The 16,347-nt window shown below is 41.0% G+C and overlaps 2 protein-coding genes across 2 annotated transcripts in view; both read left to right on the top strand.

The window, feature by feature from the left end:
* The first annotated feature begins 534 nt into the window (after positions 1-534).
* On the top strand, positions 535-9,545 carry LOC146645114 (uncharacterized). Its single transcript, XM_085394708.1, has 6 exons — positions 535-921; positions 1,270-1,442; positions 2,036-2,251; positions 6,054-6,214; positions 6,314-6,446; positions 6,925-9,545. The coding sequence occupies exons 1-6, from the start codon at positions 642-644 to the stop codon at positions 7,099-7,101; spliced, it is 1,140 nt and encodes a 379-aa protein (XP_085250834.1). The 5' UTR covers positions 535-641; the 3' UTR covers positions 7,102-9,545.
* Positions 9,546-10,680: 1,135 nt separating this feature from the next.
* The window catches only part of LOC146645113 (uncharacterized), a 195,425-nt gene continuing 189,758 nt past the window's right edge, over positions 10,681-16,347 (top strand). Inside the window, exon 1 of the mRNA XM_085394284.1 lies at positions 10,681-10,875. The gene's annotated coding sequence lies outside the window, so the exon portion shown is untranslated. The remainder of the gene's footprint in view (positions 10,876-16,347) is intronic.

The following is a 16,347-nucleotide window of genomic DNA, read 5'->3' as shown; positions in this document are numbered from 1 at the left end:
CCCTAGTAGTTTTTGTTTTTGGTGCAGTTTCTGTGCACACAACAAAATAATGTGAGCATCCACAATAAATCTAAGATGTTTGGAAAAGCTGAATTTTTAAAAAAAAATTCTTGCTCTGTTTAACAGCACTTGGAAAATACTTTAAAAAAATGCAGTTTTCATTCCTCATCTATAAAACATCTGTACGACCTAAACACAGAAGGACACCTTCAAAATAATGCCAAGTCAGACTAGTGAAAGTGCAGGTGGACATAATACACTTAAGGCTGAAATTCATTCATTTAGCATCATCACATTGAGCCTTATTTCTGCTGGTGCCTACTTGCTGTCACTGGGAACTAATCAGAACAGAGCAACCAGCGTGTTGATGACACATTTTGACTGTGAGAACTTTAGATGCCCATCCTGCTTTATAATATCATTAGCTATAACTTCCATATGCACGTGAATAAACACGTGTGCGTGACACAACAAACGGAAGGTGGCGCTGTTTCGCGTGGTTTGGTTGCATTCAGCCACAGAGCGGCTGAAGAAGAAGAAAGTAGGCAAGGGAGAACCGGTAAATAACCATGAGTCAACCCTGAAGCCGGTCAGGTAGGAATTTCTGTCTGTGATAGTCTCAGTTTACTAACGACGCTGTCATGTCGGATGTCGGTGAGAGCAGCTGGCGCCAAGCTGAAGAACATGACGGCACAGAAAGCGAAGAAGTCCACGCTTCTGTGTGGGGGGCACGTGACCCTGCGCTGACAGTCCCTCAGGGGCTCTGGACCGCACATCACGAGCCGACCAGGAAAAGGCTGGTGCTACATGTTGACCTAAACAACACCATACTGGTGTCGGACGCCGTGACGTGTCAGGGGACTTTGGCTGCTCTGGACAACTTTCTGACCACTGTCACTTGGGGGAAGAAGAACAAACACGGTAAACACGGATGGTGCTTTCCAGCAACACGCGGGAATGCTAGGAATGTATGGAAACGTTGAATACCATCCAAAGGGACAGGTTACCTTTTATTTAACGCAAATTAAATTCTTATTTTCTTTAATGTTTGGCAGAATGTAAGTTCCACCAAGGCTGAGGGGTTGACATGTTACATTTTATTAATGAATGAAAATTATTATTTCAGTTTAACTTACATAGAGTTCAAAACAAAAGCAGTGATTTTTCAAAAAAGTAAAGGGGAAGTTTATTTTAATGTGCATGTTAAAATCTTGGAAATAGACCCTCCTTTGTCCAGTTGTTTATTGTGTTGTCATTGTTTCTATACAGGAACCTGGGAGTGGTTGAGTGACTCACCCTCTCTGCTCCCACCCTGCAGCGAGGCTGTAAGCTACTACTCCCAGTTTGGACGCATTCCTGGTTTCACCTCTGGTGCTGGCCGTCGCTTCCGTAAGGTTCTGGATGAGCACCTGGACCTGCTCTGCTGGCCTGATGGGGTAAAGGTTGGTGTCTTGATAGACAGAGTCGCTGCGGGGGCACTGGGACAAAACCGTTACCCTCTAATTACTCCTTCTTGTCAGATTCTGATTTTTCAGCGACCCTTTTCACCTGGAATCTGCGTATATGCGATGCAGTTTTGTTAGTGCAGCGCCATCTGGGAGGAAACAAGTGCAGCGCTCTTCAGTTTTTCATTTTATATTTAAGCTGTGCCTTATCATGCTGCTATAACCAATTTAATATTTACTCATGATTCATTCATTTTCTCAGTTAATTTTCACACAATGTTTCTGACCCTGGTTCTGCTGAAAGTTTCTTCCTGTTAAAAGGGAGTTTTTCCTTAACACCGTTGCCAGTTACCACAGTATTTTTTCTCTGTATTATTGTGGGTTTTTACCTTACCTTACTTATATAACTGGTGTGAATAGAAAATCCACACCTGTGATTGGGAGCCAGGATGTTGTATGCCTGTCTACATCTGGGTTAGCGGCCAAGTGCTGCTTTCCACGATTAAATCAGCTGTTGCGCTTGTTGCAAACCGGCTTGACAGGTTGATGCAATTAGTGTTAACTGCTTTGTGGCCCTGTGTCTGTTGCAGGCAGACAGAGACCTGTCTGTAAAAGGAGAAGACGGACGCCTGTACCACTGGATCCTCCCGTCCTTCTTCCAGCTGCTCAGAGATCTATCACAGGAAGGTCGTGAATTTGCCATCCTCTTCCGTACGTTTGGAACCGACCTACCTCGCGTGCTAAAAGCCGTATCCCGAGCACTCGACGGGGCACACCCACTGTTCCCTGATCTGCCTCAGCTAAAGGTAACTAACACAGGCATACATTCAGCTGTAATACTTGATGAGACTGCACTATATAATGACAACGTATGTGATAAGTTAGAAATGGCATGAATGGAAGAGCAGGGGTGAAACTGGTTTTAAAAAAACAAACTGTCCGTCATTGTTCTAGAAGACACTTTTTGGAGCAACATGTAGAGGTTTATAGTTGCAAGACACTAAATGGACTGAAATAAGTCATTTAGAATCAGGGTGCCTTTCATATGAGGTAATATTTCCAGGATTTGGTTTACGTATAATGAAAACCTGTTCAGATAAATCAGGGACAGCAGCAACTGTAAAAGTTGCTCTTTCAGTAGAGGTTTTAATTGGTGCAGAAACGAATGCTACCAGCATTAAAGGTACAGGCAGTAATTTTTTGAGGTTATTTAATACAAAAACTACTGTACTCGTAAATGTACACATGTAATTTCATGTTTCATTCATGCATTCTCATAAACTTAACTCCATTAAAAATATACTGGAGCGGGTTTGCAGTTTCTGGTTGCCACAATGTTACTCCACCATATTCGAGTCCAGAGGGCTGGGAAGGAGATCTCCCATCTGACTAATGGTGTTTTACATATGTGGCTGGAGATCAGCCACGGACATAGTTTGCCAAAAGAAGAGGAGAAAGACGGTTGTAGGCGTTCATGGAGACACATTTAAATTCCTGCCTGCACCTTTAGACTCAAAATATGAAGGTTCTTACCTACGATTTATCATTAAAGAACACCAGAAAAACAAAACCGTGAAGAAAAGAGACAAAGCCAGAGGTCAGTCAGAGAAGTAATGGCATCCCAAATGATATGTTCCTACAATGTTGATTTATTCAAGGCAGAATGAGTATATAGAAGCTCCAGCAGTGTATATTCTGACGTCATAGCCCACATCTTTTAAAGCTGCATTTCACGTTCTTGCCTTCACTGCGTTAGTCCATGAGAACTCGTACTCAAAATGGTTCCACTGGAACAATGATGCATACACACCACTGGTCTCACTTCCTTCTCAACTTATAACTGTTGCTGTCATCACTACCTGGAAGTGATACACAAGTAAGTTGTAAGTTGTGCTTATATAGTGCCTTCCTACTCTGAGCACTCAAAGCACTTTTTGCCTCACTCATGCATTCATACAAGCAGGTTTTTGTGCTTTCTATCTAACATTCACACATTGGATTAGAGAGTAAGTAGTGGGGTCAGCATCTTGCCCAAAGATATTTGGAGCCACCAACCTTCCACTTATGTAATGTAAGTAAATGACCTGCTCTGCCTCTGAGCTACAGCCAGCGGGAGCTACACCTCCAAGTCACCTCCAACCAGGTCTTTTATGTAATCTTATAACCTTAAGCTATTAATGTTGCATGCACATCGAGCTGATGCTTAATCTTACTTAAGAACTTATTTTAGTTACACTTTAAGCCTCACATCATTAAAGAATAGAAGAAGGCAACTTCAGACACTTGTTTAAAAACACTAAATAGGACACGGTAATTAGAAGCCTTATTATTAATGTCTTGCTCTGTTGCTCTTTTTATTTATTTTTTATTTATTTATTTTTTGACCAATAGAATTCATTGTAGCTGTGCTGCAAGTATCGTAATTTGTTCAGCTTTTTTTTTTTTTTTTTTTTTTTTGGGTGGGTGGGGTATTTTAGACTATGCCTGATAAATTGGTGTTGATATTGTGCACTAGATCTTGTGCAGAGCACGATCTTCTGTGCTCTTACACATGAAACCTTCCCCAGACTCAAACATGCATGCACTTGACTCGTCACCTGGAGGGTTTTGTACCTGTTGTGTACCTGTTAGTGCACTACAGTGGAACCGATTGATTCGGAGAGAAAAGCAGAGATTGGAAAGGATGGCTGGATAGATATGTGTGGAGGAGGATGGACGAGATGCCCTCAAACTTAGCCTGTCAGCCACAGTTATCTCTGTGAAGAAGAGCTCAGTGGAAATCTTATTCAAGCAGCCTCCTGTCAGATGCTATTAATCTGTGTGTCAAGACAGACGGAGCAGGGGGGAGATCAATCACAGGAACTAATGTGATTGCTCACTTTGTGAACTTGAGTTGTCTTCCTGCTACTTGGGGGCAGCTGCTCTGCTGTATTTGTTGTCAAGTTGCGGGGATGTGTGTACAGGGGGAAAGGTGTTTAATTAAATGAGTTCATTAACCTTGGTTAGTTTACAGTTAAAGCCAACTCCATCCTAATGTCCACATCACTGTGTTTGGTAGCATCTGTGTACCTGATTGTAAAATCAGACCAGCACAGCCAGTTATTATTACATCTCTTTAATTTCACATTGGATTTGACTGTATGTTGCAAATGCACCACATGATGGTTTAAGCTTTTTAAGCCAGTAGTTTTAAGTAGAGTACACTGAAAATCCCCAGTGTTTGATTCAGCAGGGAAAAGCAGACCCTGTGAGGCAAAGCATGCAGAGTGATGGGGGACAAACGGTAAAGAAACACTGCAGTAGCTGTGTGCAGAATGGTGCTCAGAACCAGTGTTAATGTTAAACCGACTACTCGTAGGTCATCCATCCATCTGTGCTTGAACACAAAAGAGACAATGATGATGTCGTGTCTTTAGTGACATAACAGGTTGTCAGGGGCACGAACAGCTGTGTTCAGCTGTACCTCAGCTCAGTGATGCTTTGAGTTACATGCACATATAAAAAGTGGCAGTGGCGATGTGTACGTTTTATCTATTTTTTGCCATGTTTCACTGTTAACATGCTGGAATATGCCGAATAGCATTTAGCACACAGAGATGCTTAAAGGTATTTAGATATAAGGCCAACTGAGGTTATTATAGTAAACTAAATATAGATATGTTTGTTATTAACTGTAATAACAAAATACCCTAGATCTTTGGAAAACCGTGGAAATGAACTAAAATCAAATACAAATATAGAGGAAATAACCTTTTAGTATTTGTTAGCGTTAGTTGTTAAAATTCCCCTGTAGTTACATAGTAATGTCAGATAAAATAGATTTGTTTAATTATATTGACCTGCCAGTACTTAAAGGTAGGTACAGTAGAATAAAGGGGTAAAAAGTCACGTTTTTACAGGAAAGTAAGTTGTTAATGGAGAAAAGTCCATTTTACATTTATATTGGTAAAACAAAAGGAAAATGGAATAAAAAAAATAAATATTAAAGAAAGATAAATATAAAATAAATTATTGATAATATTAAAAATGAATGAAATATAAAAACATATGTGTGTGTTTCTATGTATCCTGAAATTCTAGCCTTGTTTGAATTTGGTTTTATGGTTGAGGTTAGACGTATATTTAGGTTAGAGTAAAGATTTCATTTCTAAACTTTGGATGAAATTGTTGATTAACGGCCTCACAAAGATATTTAAACAGATACGCCTGTTTGTGTGCCTGTTGTCCCCAACCCCTCTGCTCACGCTGGCAACAGAGGACAACTTTTAGCTAAGATATGAAGTAGGTGAAGAAAAATGCTTTGTCAGCAAGACAATAAAGGAATCACGGTAGAGCTGAGGACATTTTTAAGTATCCACAGTACAGGATGGCAGAGTTGTTGTGCACGTGGCTGCCAAAGCATTTTTAAAATTTCACATCTGCAAGAATTTAAGCTGATTGCACAATTAATTTAGGTCAAGTCTACCAGAGGCCTTATTTTAATAACAGAATAATATCACATAATTGGTTTATTTTTATTTTAGTTTTTGCTTACAACAGAGTTCTTTTAAAGACGAGCTCTCCGTCTCGTTTCTTTATCTCTGACTCTTCTTCTTGCTCTTGGCTCAGCTGAGCGTGGCTGTGACTCCGGGCAAGATCCGCTGCAGCAAGAAGGGAATCGTCCTGAATCGAGCCGAGGAGCGGGTGTCCTCTCGCGATGGAGAGAGAGGTCTGTACGAGTACTTCAGCTCCGTGCAGGGTCTGGGAGGATTTCAGGACCACTTTGACTGGTATGCAGAAAGCTTCTCTAAGAAAACCTGGCTGTGGATTTTGGGGTTTTATTCTGAGCTTTTCCAAACCTTTCCCTATATTCGTTGTTTTCTGTCCAGGTGGGCTGCTAATTCCTTCTCCATCCGTGGGGGGAAGCCAATGTGGGTCGACCCCTTTGACAAGCACGTACAGCACATCTTTATAGATGACAACATACGACAGAATGATGAGGATACTATAGTTAACCCGAAGGTAATAGCACCGCTTTACTCACACAGTTCAGCCTATATCTGGTGAGTTTAGAAAAATAAAGTACACCAAATTAGTTCATGATAATAGATTTCATATTGTAGGAGGAGACACGGTCTTGGAAATGGGTTGATTTTGTGAATGCAACGCTTCTGTAATTTAGAGATGGCATTTTGTTTTCGGCATGGCTCACTAGGTGTTCACTGCCGTACACCAGCCTGTTGCAGTATGTTTCACACGTGTGTATTTGTCATGTATTTTGAGGCTCTATTATATATATAATCCCCAGACTGTGTGTCATAACTGCGTACAGGCTGGTAGATGCAGAGATGTAGGCTGTAGCTGCTTCAGAGCTCCAGAAACTAAACATGACTTCTAACCTTACTCTGGTTTGCTTTTTGGGTGGGTGGGTGTGTGTGTGTGTGTGTGTGTGTGTGTGTGTGTGTGTGTGTGTGTGTGTGTGTGTGTGTGTGTTTTGCAGGTGTTTTTGGACCCGGGTGGCTCAGATACTCGTATAGCCTGCACCGCCGAGCTGTATGATATCGCCTTGATCCAAACCGACCTCCTCCAGGCCATTTCTGACCCCAGCTACTTCACTCAGCGTGTCCACATCTGTCTGGAAAACTATGAGAAGAATGTCCAGCAGGGGGCAACCTAGAACACACTTCAAACTTTGCATACTTCCTGTACAGTACATCAGTTTGTCTGTGAGGCAACCTGCAGTGCAGACAGGATTAACAGGCAGGCGGGATTATTACACACCAAAGCAGAAGACTTGCTCAAAGTCTAAAGTTTATCCAAACACAAATATTAAGCGGTTACATGAAGAAACAAGTTATATGGACAGGTGGACATAGAAAAAAGCGGCAGCTATGTAAACAGGACTGCAATTCATTAAACGGTTTAAATACCACATATCCTTGATTAAAAAAGGATAACTGTGTAAACAAGGAGCACTTCAGTCAGATTGCACTGTCTGCTGTCCTAAAGTGAACTGGGACCCATGTTTTTGACCCAGTTGAGCACTGAATTGGCCGGGCTGGACTCTTTAATTACACCGACAGCTCTGTGACTAATCACTCCACGGTATAATTGGCCAAACTCAGAATTTGGAGGCAGACAGAATAATTGGTGTCAGATATGGAGAAAAGCTCTTCAGCTCTTATGTTAGTTGTTGGTTTTGCTTCAGCTCCTTTTTCTTTCTCGGGGCGCTGTTTACATCCACTCAGAACCCAGCGGTAATACTTGAATATTTTCAGGTGACTGAAGCATCTGATTACTGAGTATGCGTTACTTCTGAATGCACTGCAGTCATAAAGTAACTCTTTGTGACAGTTGGCTCAAACTTTGAGCTGTAACCTGGTTTAATATTGCTGTCAAAAGTCACCATAATAGATGTAGAAGAGTACATATCGTGCTCCTGATCGGATCCGGTGTCTATGGAGCGCTCAATGAAGCAGTTAGATGGTAGAGAGTAACATCTGAGCTGCAGAGACGTTTGCATTTCATTTGTTTGCACTGAGTTATTTTTATTTTATTTAAAGGCATGCTTGAGAGAATTGTCTAATACGTTGAATTTGGGAGGAAGTTATGGTAATTTTTGCTTTGAGGGTTTTTAGAATATGTTTATTGCTAAGCTTCCAGGGAGGCTTTAATGACTTTGTTTTTCTCAGGTCAGTTTTTAACAGACAGCCAAATGAGCAGTAATATAAAGGACCCAGATGTAGATAGAGTGGTGTTTTTTTTGTTTTTTGTTTTTTCTTTGTTTTGTTTTTCTTCTTCTTTTTTTTTTTTTTTTTTTTTTTTTATAGCATATTTTCACCGATGTTTTCCTTGCTGATGAAAACACTAATAAGAAAAGTTTGGAGAGAAAGCTTTAGTAGCTGTGATAACATCACAGAAGACCCGACTGATGAACTCTTTGGGGCTGATGCTGATTTTTAGGAAGGTTTTTTTTAAAAAAAAAAAAAAGAAAAAAAAAGAAAAAAAAAAAAGAAAATGCATGTTCTGCTTTGTAATGTTAAAAACCAGGTTTTGGTTGGCACATATTGAATAGAGCATTTAATATGCTGCTATCAGCCAATAATATCAGCTGACTTGTATCAGTCAGGGTCTAAATCACAGCCTGTATACTCACTGGAAAATCACTCGGACAGTAACTACTACTAAAAAAAAACCCTCTCCAGTTATCAAGTTTTAACAATATTTAAAAGTTTTTATTTAAAATGATGTAAATTAAAGGTATTTTATTTATTGAAGATGGGATTCCATCCAAATGTAGTGCACATGTTTGCAATATTTGGAGAAAATCAACTAAATAAATGCATTATTTAGTGTTAAACCAGTTCAGAAGAACAGGAATTTTCCTTATTATTATTATTATTATTATTATTATTATTATTTTTTTTTTTTTTTTTTTTTACTTTGAGGGATCTAAAATGATCTCATAGCTCAGCACACATCAGGTCATTTCAGCTGCCATGTTGGTTTCTGTGGACACTGAATTCATGTTTCCACTGAACACTGGGGCATTTTTAAATTTTATTTCAAAGTGCCAGTTAACACATGCTTAAAGACCATGCTTAAACCTCAGTAATTTATTTATTCATACAAACCAAACTGATTTGTACTTTAATCACAACACTGAACCTTTCAATAACTTGTGTAAGTTGAACCATTAGGTCACTGGATGTGTGAAAACCTCTGACAAATGCAGTCAAATATTGCATTGATTCATAGGTTTGTATTTTTTGATGGAGGCACCAAAACTTCAACATTAAATCTAGTAATAACAAAGCCAACACAGCTGTGAACAACTGAGTACTGAGGTGAAATTCCCAAGGTTTGACTACTGTTAAAGGAGATGCTCCCATTGATGTTCAATAAAATGCTAATGCTTTTAATTTTCACGTGTTAGCAAGTGGGTTGTTTTTTTTGCACAGCAAAATAAGACAACCTTTGGTGTAATGCAAACAAATGCATTCACATAGCACTGTAGCTTTCAATGTACTGATATCATCAACATTGTATAACCAAATCCATAAAGGTAACCTCTCCGACATGTGCTGTATTTACGTAAACAGATAAAACTCATGTATATGATTATTATGATCAGTAACTCTGTGTGTCTGTGTGTGAGAGAGAGAAAGGAGACCCAGTGAGGCTCAATGACACAAGGTACAGTGTTGATGTCAGTACGGAGCTGTACTATATGACTCTGTTAGTTGTGACCATTGCAGACACTTTACTGTAAAAGCGAAATATTCTTATCTTCTTCATAAGCCCAAACACTCCTGCAGATACCAGAGCTTATTTCATGTGGAAAATGGTGAAGTCAGAATACGGAATGATAAGGTCTGTGTGTGAGAGATAAAATGCTTCCTGTCTCTGTGGGTTGGGATGAGATTAAATTGTAAAGCTGGCTTTAACTGAGGTGTTAGAAGTGAGGATTTAGTAAGATGCTTCTGCTCAAACAATTCAGTAATTAGCTGCTTTGTTTTGTCAGAGGTCAGACACTTCGACTTGTGACGAGCCAGGTCAGGACTGATTCTGATACATGATAAATATGCTGCTGATGATTGATTTATTCCTTCTGTTGTAGAGGGACATCAGTGAATAAGACCAGAAATAACAACAAAATCCATCCATAGGTTTTGTAAACGTCTTCCCCAATGTGAAGTCTATACATAATGAACTGTTTTGGACCTATACACACAGAGTCGCCTCTGTGCAAAACATTCATGGAACTTTCAAATCATATAAAGGTTAAAAATCACAGTTTGATGATGGGTGTGGTCTGACCCATTTGTAACAAGTGTAGTTTTTTTTTTTTTTTTTTTTAAATAAAAGTCTCGTTTCCACTCTGACGTATTTTGCGTATTTTAAGCGGATGTCGAGAGTTCCCTCAGTCCACGCGGGGGCAGCAGAGCAGCTTGTGGAGCAGCTTCACCTACAGACGCGCCATCCCTTCTTTCAGGTGAGTCTGGAGTTACCTGGTGCTGGCTCTGCGCGGCGGCTCAGCCAAGAAACAGCGACGCAGGCACCGAGTTTAAAAATAAATAAATGAATACATAAATAAATAAATAAAATAAAGTGGCGATGAGTTGGGTGTTTTCACTTCAGGATGATGAAGAGGCACAGCTGCCAACGGGGGGTGGGGGTGGGGGGACGAGGTCTTTTTGAGACTGCGTAAATGCGCGCTAGTGAGTGAGTGAGTGAGGGGAGGAGACCGGAGGCGAGGGACAGGCGGAGCAGGCAGGAGTCGGGAGAAATGTTGAATCTGTGTGTGTGAGGAGGACGGAGGTAACTGCTGGTCTTGCTGGATTCTCTCACTGAACAGGTGCTTCCGCCGCTGTCCTCTGCGGGTGTCCAAACGTTTACGCGGAGCTGCCCCGGTGAGCTCCGACGCACCGGTGACTCACACAAGGAGGAGGTAAGGACTGTTGCCAACAAAACTTTCCACCCTTTTAGACGTTTAGTCCATGTGATCAAATGCCACACGGGTGGACGTATGGACTTTGTTGCCTTTGGCACCGCGAAGGAAGTGCAGATGTGGGAGGCTGGCGCAGTGCAGCGCTTCACCTCTGCGCACATGGGCTCCGCTGGTACGAGACCTCGTCGCTGGGCGTTGCGGAGCCATCAGTGGGCACGCGAGTGGGCTCGGGCGCTCTCAAACACTCCACATTCTGATGATGCTGTTAGAGCGATAAGATGGTGGGCGAGGATCAAGCTTAGGCGACAATCAGAAATCTGTTTGGACGCCATGTCCAAAAAGAATCCATGCACTCTGATGTCTGGTCAGTTGTTAAGTGGCCGTCACGAGCTGCTTTTTTGCAAGTTTGGGCGGCAGATGATATCAGGGAATTGTGGAAAGTGGTTGTGTCGTACTTGTCAGATGGAGTGCAAAGATTTTAATGTGCTGCGTGATATTTTTAGGACATATTCAGGGATTTGGGCTAGAGGTTGCAGGGGAAAGCCATCCAGATGCGTCTGCTCTAGACCAGCGGGTCCCATCTGCTGCGCTGACCAACATCTGGATGTGTCCGTCGGTTGCAGGAGGGCTCCCGAGTTTGGCCGTTTTTATTTCAACTTTATTCTTTGTGTCTAGACAGCTGATTATATGCTTCCAGGTACAAGCAGACGTCCCTTTGCGTCCGTATCTTCCATTCTCGCTTCCTTTCCCGAGTAGCATCCCAGGAGTTTAAAGCTGTCCCTCCTCCCGCTGCCGTCTGCTCTGTTAAAGAGGTTGTTTCTCTGACACACTCCAACTTGTTCAGCACCTTCCACCACTCCCATTATCTCCTCTCTCGCTCTCTCTGCTAGGGCTACTTTTCCCATCTGACCTGTGATGATAGCTCCTAAGCTCATTAGCATAATGAGGATTACAGCTGACATGCAGCGTCTGGGCCTGTCTTGCTGGATCCAGCAGAGACACATAGTGCAGTGGCAGCTCTCATTGTGCCAGTAAAATGCCACCTCCAATCAGGACTCACAGGGAGGCTGCAGGTTGTACAGCTGTACAGAAAGAGTGAGGGACAAGGACAAATGGACTTTCTGAGGATGAAATTATTCATGAATTAAATCAGCTGGCATAGGAGCTAGTTAGATATAAATGGATGAATTTGAATGCCTCACCGTTTCCTTCTAAAAGACATAAAAACTGCAAATTGATTTTGCCTCATAATTGTAATTCAGTTTTGTCTGCAGGAGGAAAAGTTCTTTACTTTTTCTCATTCGTTTATTTACAAGTCTTTCCTTCCACTCGTGCTGCATAAACAATCGAGTCACCCACTTTCCATATAATTTTATTCTAAAGTTCAAGCTGCGGGTCAGAGCCCACAAGAGGTCCTGCCAGCGAGTCTCCACATGATGAAAACGGAAGCTGATTTTTGACAGGGCGAGCGACAACATTTTGCATCTGTTCAGCCTGTTTTCCTAGCTGTCTCTGCTTTTTATGTAAATTTTCTACTATTTTTCTCTTATACCAATATTTTCTAGTCATTCCATGGTTATTTAGTGAAAGCAGCATGGCCCCTAGTCGTAAATTACTGCTTATTTGTTGCTTGTGATGGTTGGATTTTGGGAGCAGAAGCTGTCATTTGTGAGAGCATCATCTGAGAACAGTCAGTGGTAACCTGGCGCATCGTTAATCAGCTGTGTGATTGCACAGACTTGTGGATAATCCATGCGTATCCTTTGTTCTACTCACATTCATATTGTGATGGAGATATGCGACAGTGGGTTAAGAAATAACAAAATTCAAGACACTTTTATGGTTAATCAAAGTAGGATAACCGAGATTAAGTTTAATTCAATTTTACTTATAAATCACTTCTTCACAACAACAGCCAGCCTTAGGTGCTTTATATTTAAAGGTTATTTAATAGAAAACATATTGTGCTCATAGATATACAAATAGATATGTTCTCATAAATGTAGAATAAATTAATTAAAAATACACAGGAGCAGGTGCTGTTTTGTGGAAGCCATCATGTTGTCCTGCCATCTTAAATTTAGTGGCCAAGACGAACATCACCGTGACCCCTAATAGCATTTTACGTATGTGACTAGAAAGTGGCCATATATGTAGCACAACTTATAAGTTATTTTTAATTTAAAGATCATAAATAACATGTATATTTTCATCCTCTCTTTCTCATCCACCATTGTCCTCTCTTCTCCCTCATTTCCACCTCATGCTCTTCCTCCTCACTTCACACCTCATCTCCTGCACCGACATCAGGGCTCTAACACACTAAAATGTCCCTAAACATCTTATTTATTCCATTGTCAGCAGAATAGCCGTCTGTCTCAGGACAGCTGACAGTGAGCTGGCTAAAGCTAAAATTATGCCAGCTAATGTTAGGCTTGAGTCTGCTAAAAATCACACTTTCTCTCTGATAAACGATTTGATTACATTCTCACATCATATGATGTTTTTTTAGTGTCCAAGTCCAACAAGGTTAGATCCACTTCACAAAATTTTACAGACTCCTCCAGAGTAAATAGACACGGACACCCACTACTGACAGCTGAGGTGAACGTGGGACTGACAGTATACCCTCACTACAGATGAGTGAAGGCCAGAGCTGTTGGCCTCTGTAACTAAGATTATACAACTGAACTGGGAAGGGTAAGAGGACAGAATTCTGGAAATGCAATCTGCAATTTACTGACATCTAGTGGTGAGATTTAACACACTGCACCTTTAAAGGTGAAGACTACAATATTACAGCAATCAAACAATCCCCTGTGTGTGAGCACCTGGCAATAATGGAGAGGAAGGACTCCCTTTTAACATGAAAAGATCTCTGGCAGATCAACAATCAGGGTGGAAGCAGTCATGTGACTTACGTGATTGAATTTTTGCTTTAATTCTGATAGTCTGCCAGCTCACTGCAGCAGATCTCTAGTCTATATTATGTTATAATATTAATTAATATATGATAATGTTCTGAATACTATATAATAATAAATCCACTGCTTAGAGTTCAAGAGCAGAACAAGAACTATGATTGGAATCTGTCTGACCATGAAAGGACAGACCCTCTGGTGAGACAGCTGAATGATAACTGCCACAAAAGCACCCAGGTCAGCCTGTCAGCTAGCTCGCTAGTGGGGACTGACCTTTCAAAGTAAAAGCAAGGGGACTGTTGCCCGTTAAATGACAAAAATGCCATAAATATACAAAAATGTTCTATGGTGGGTGTTATTATTCTTAGGTGACCTGGCTCAATAAAGTCTAGGTATGGGAAGCATTGGTTACTTCTTTCAAAGAAAACTCCTCCTGCCTTTAGGTGTAAAATAAACCAGTTAGTTTATAGTTTTGTTTGGGATTCTCATCACTGTACAGGATTTTAGTACACAGCATCAGGAATCAGCATTTTAGCACAAATTTAACTGCACACCACAATATTTTTGGTCGAGACAAACAGAGACGTGTTCAAAAACAGTTGCAAAAAACAATGTAAGGTACTGTACTGTGGTGTTATGTACGTTTGAAAGTAAAACTCTTCTGAGCTGGGATTTGTTGATGAGGTACTTTTATCCTAAAATGACTAAGTCTGATTTAGGAGAATGCGGGCTTTCAGTGGAATGCGTTGACCAGATGTATAGATGACATTTATATGCCTAAAAAAATGGATGTTTTATGGGTCACACTGATCGTTGCTCCTTATGTAACCGTGTTTAGTATGCATTCAGCATAAAACACCTCCATTTGGACATGCAGTGTTTTATGCCTGTTTGGCTAATGAGGCACCCCTACCCTGGAGGACACAGGCAGAGTGTGAGTGTACAGTACAAAGTGCCTTCAGATTTAAGTAGTGTCGGTTGTGTGTGACAAATATCCTGGCTCACACACACGCACACATGCACACACGCACACACACATACACACACACACACACACCAGCCTGCGACAGACATTAACCCGGAGAGATGATTGTGGAAGATAGCCAGTACTCCCATCAGAGGATTAAGTGGGCTGCTTACAGCGGACAGTTTGGTGATCCGGCCTGTTAATGATGAGGACTTGGACATGGATGGTATCAGAGGGCGATACAAAGAGAAAGCAATAAAAACAAAATGTTGGCAGAGGAAATGAACCGTTTAGTGGATTAAACAGGCAACAGAAAAACAAGTCAAGTGTTTTTAAAAAACTTTCTGACATAGTGTGTTATTTGATGAAAAAAAATCAAAAATCATTTCAGTTTTATGAGACATGATCAAATACTTGAGTGAGTGCTCCCATGAATTGAGATGTTATTCCCTTCAAGGTTGTCAGCTCTTGCCGTCATACAGTGCTCACAGCATTCCTGCTATGCTTGAATGTCCAGAATCCTCACCAGCGATGAGCTTTGGATTTCAAACCAAACAGCAGTTTCCTGCAGAGCAGCCTGCAGTCTCCAAACATGAAGTAGACACACCAGGCTCAGAGTGTGACCCAGAGCGTGCTTGTAATTTTATTGTGACATTAACATGTTTGCATCATAAATTGGTTCCTCCGAGGGTCAAACACTTCTAACATCCTGAAGCATCTGAGAGGGAAAATTGGTGAAAATGAGCTGAACTGTGTGCCTTTTCTTTGGTGTGTTGGCACAGTGGGAGGGATCTAGTAGAATCACAAATGCAAACCTTAAATTGTTCAGAACAGGAGTTCCAGGCAGAGATCAAAATGTTGAAGAGACCACTGAGGGGTTCCATCACTGCACAAAAAAGACAACTTTGAAGGGACAGAGGCCACATTTAAGTCAGGGAGTATGTTTCCTTTGTAGGACGTGTTTGAAAATGTATTAACTCCTATTTATGAACTGATAAACTGTGTTAGATACTCAACCTGACAGACTCATTACAATTACAGCAGCACTTCCCCACTGCTGTTAGCCAAGAAATGCACTTGTAAATTAGCCCTGGTTAAATTACAACTTTAATTTTTACATGTTAGGTTTTGTACAGATTAAAGTGTAACAAATGTGGCTAGTGAATATTAAAGAGAACACTTATCCAACCTAAATAATGAGGTCAGTGTATTGTAAGTAATCCCTGTGAGTCAGAGGGGTGGGCTTCAGACTCATCTAAACAATCGCTTTCAGACAGTTTTTTTCTACTCTTGGATCTGTAAGATGTCACAGAGACAGGATACCAAGGGGCCCTTCCATATACACTGATCAGTCATAAATCATGACCACTATTGGAGTGAAAAAAACTGATTATCTCTTCATCATGGCACCTGTTAGTGGGTGGGATATATTAGGGAGTAGGTGAACATTTTGTCCTCCAAGTTGAGGAGTTAAAAGCAGGAAAAATGGGCAAGTGTAAGATCTGAGCAGCAAAACTGTGATGGCTAGAAAACTGGATTAGAGCATCCCCAAAACTGCAGTTCTTGTGGGAAAAATGTTTCCAG

Source organism: Rhamphochromis longiceps, linkage group LG20, assembly GCF_057381845.1.
Source record: "Rhamphochromis longiceps isolate RC_006_pf linkage group LG20, R_longiceps_female_GT1.1, whole genome shotgun sequence".
Taxonomy (NCBI): domain Eukaryota; kingdom Metazoa; phylum Chordata; class Actinopteri; order Cichliformes; family Cichlidae; genus Rhamphochromis; species Rhamphochromis longiceps.
Note: the sequence above shows the minus strand (reverse complement) of the source record. Positions and strands in the feature narration are given on the sequence as shown.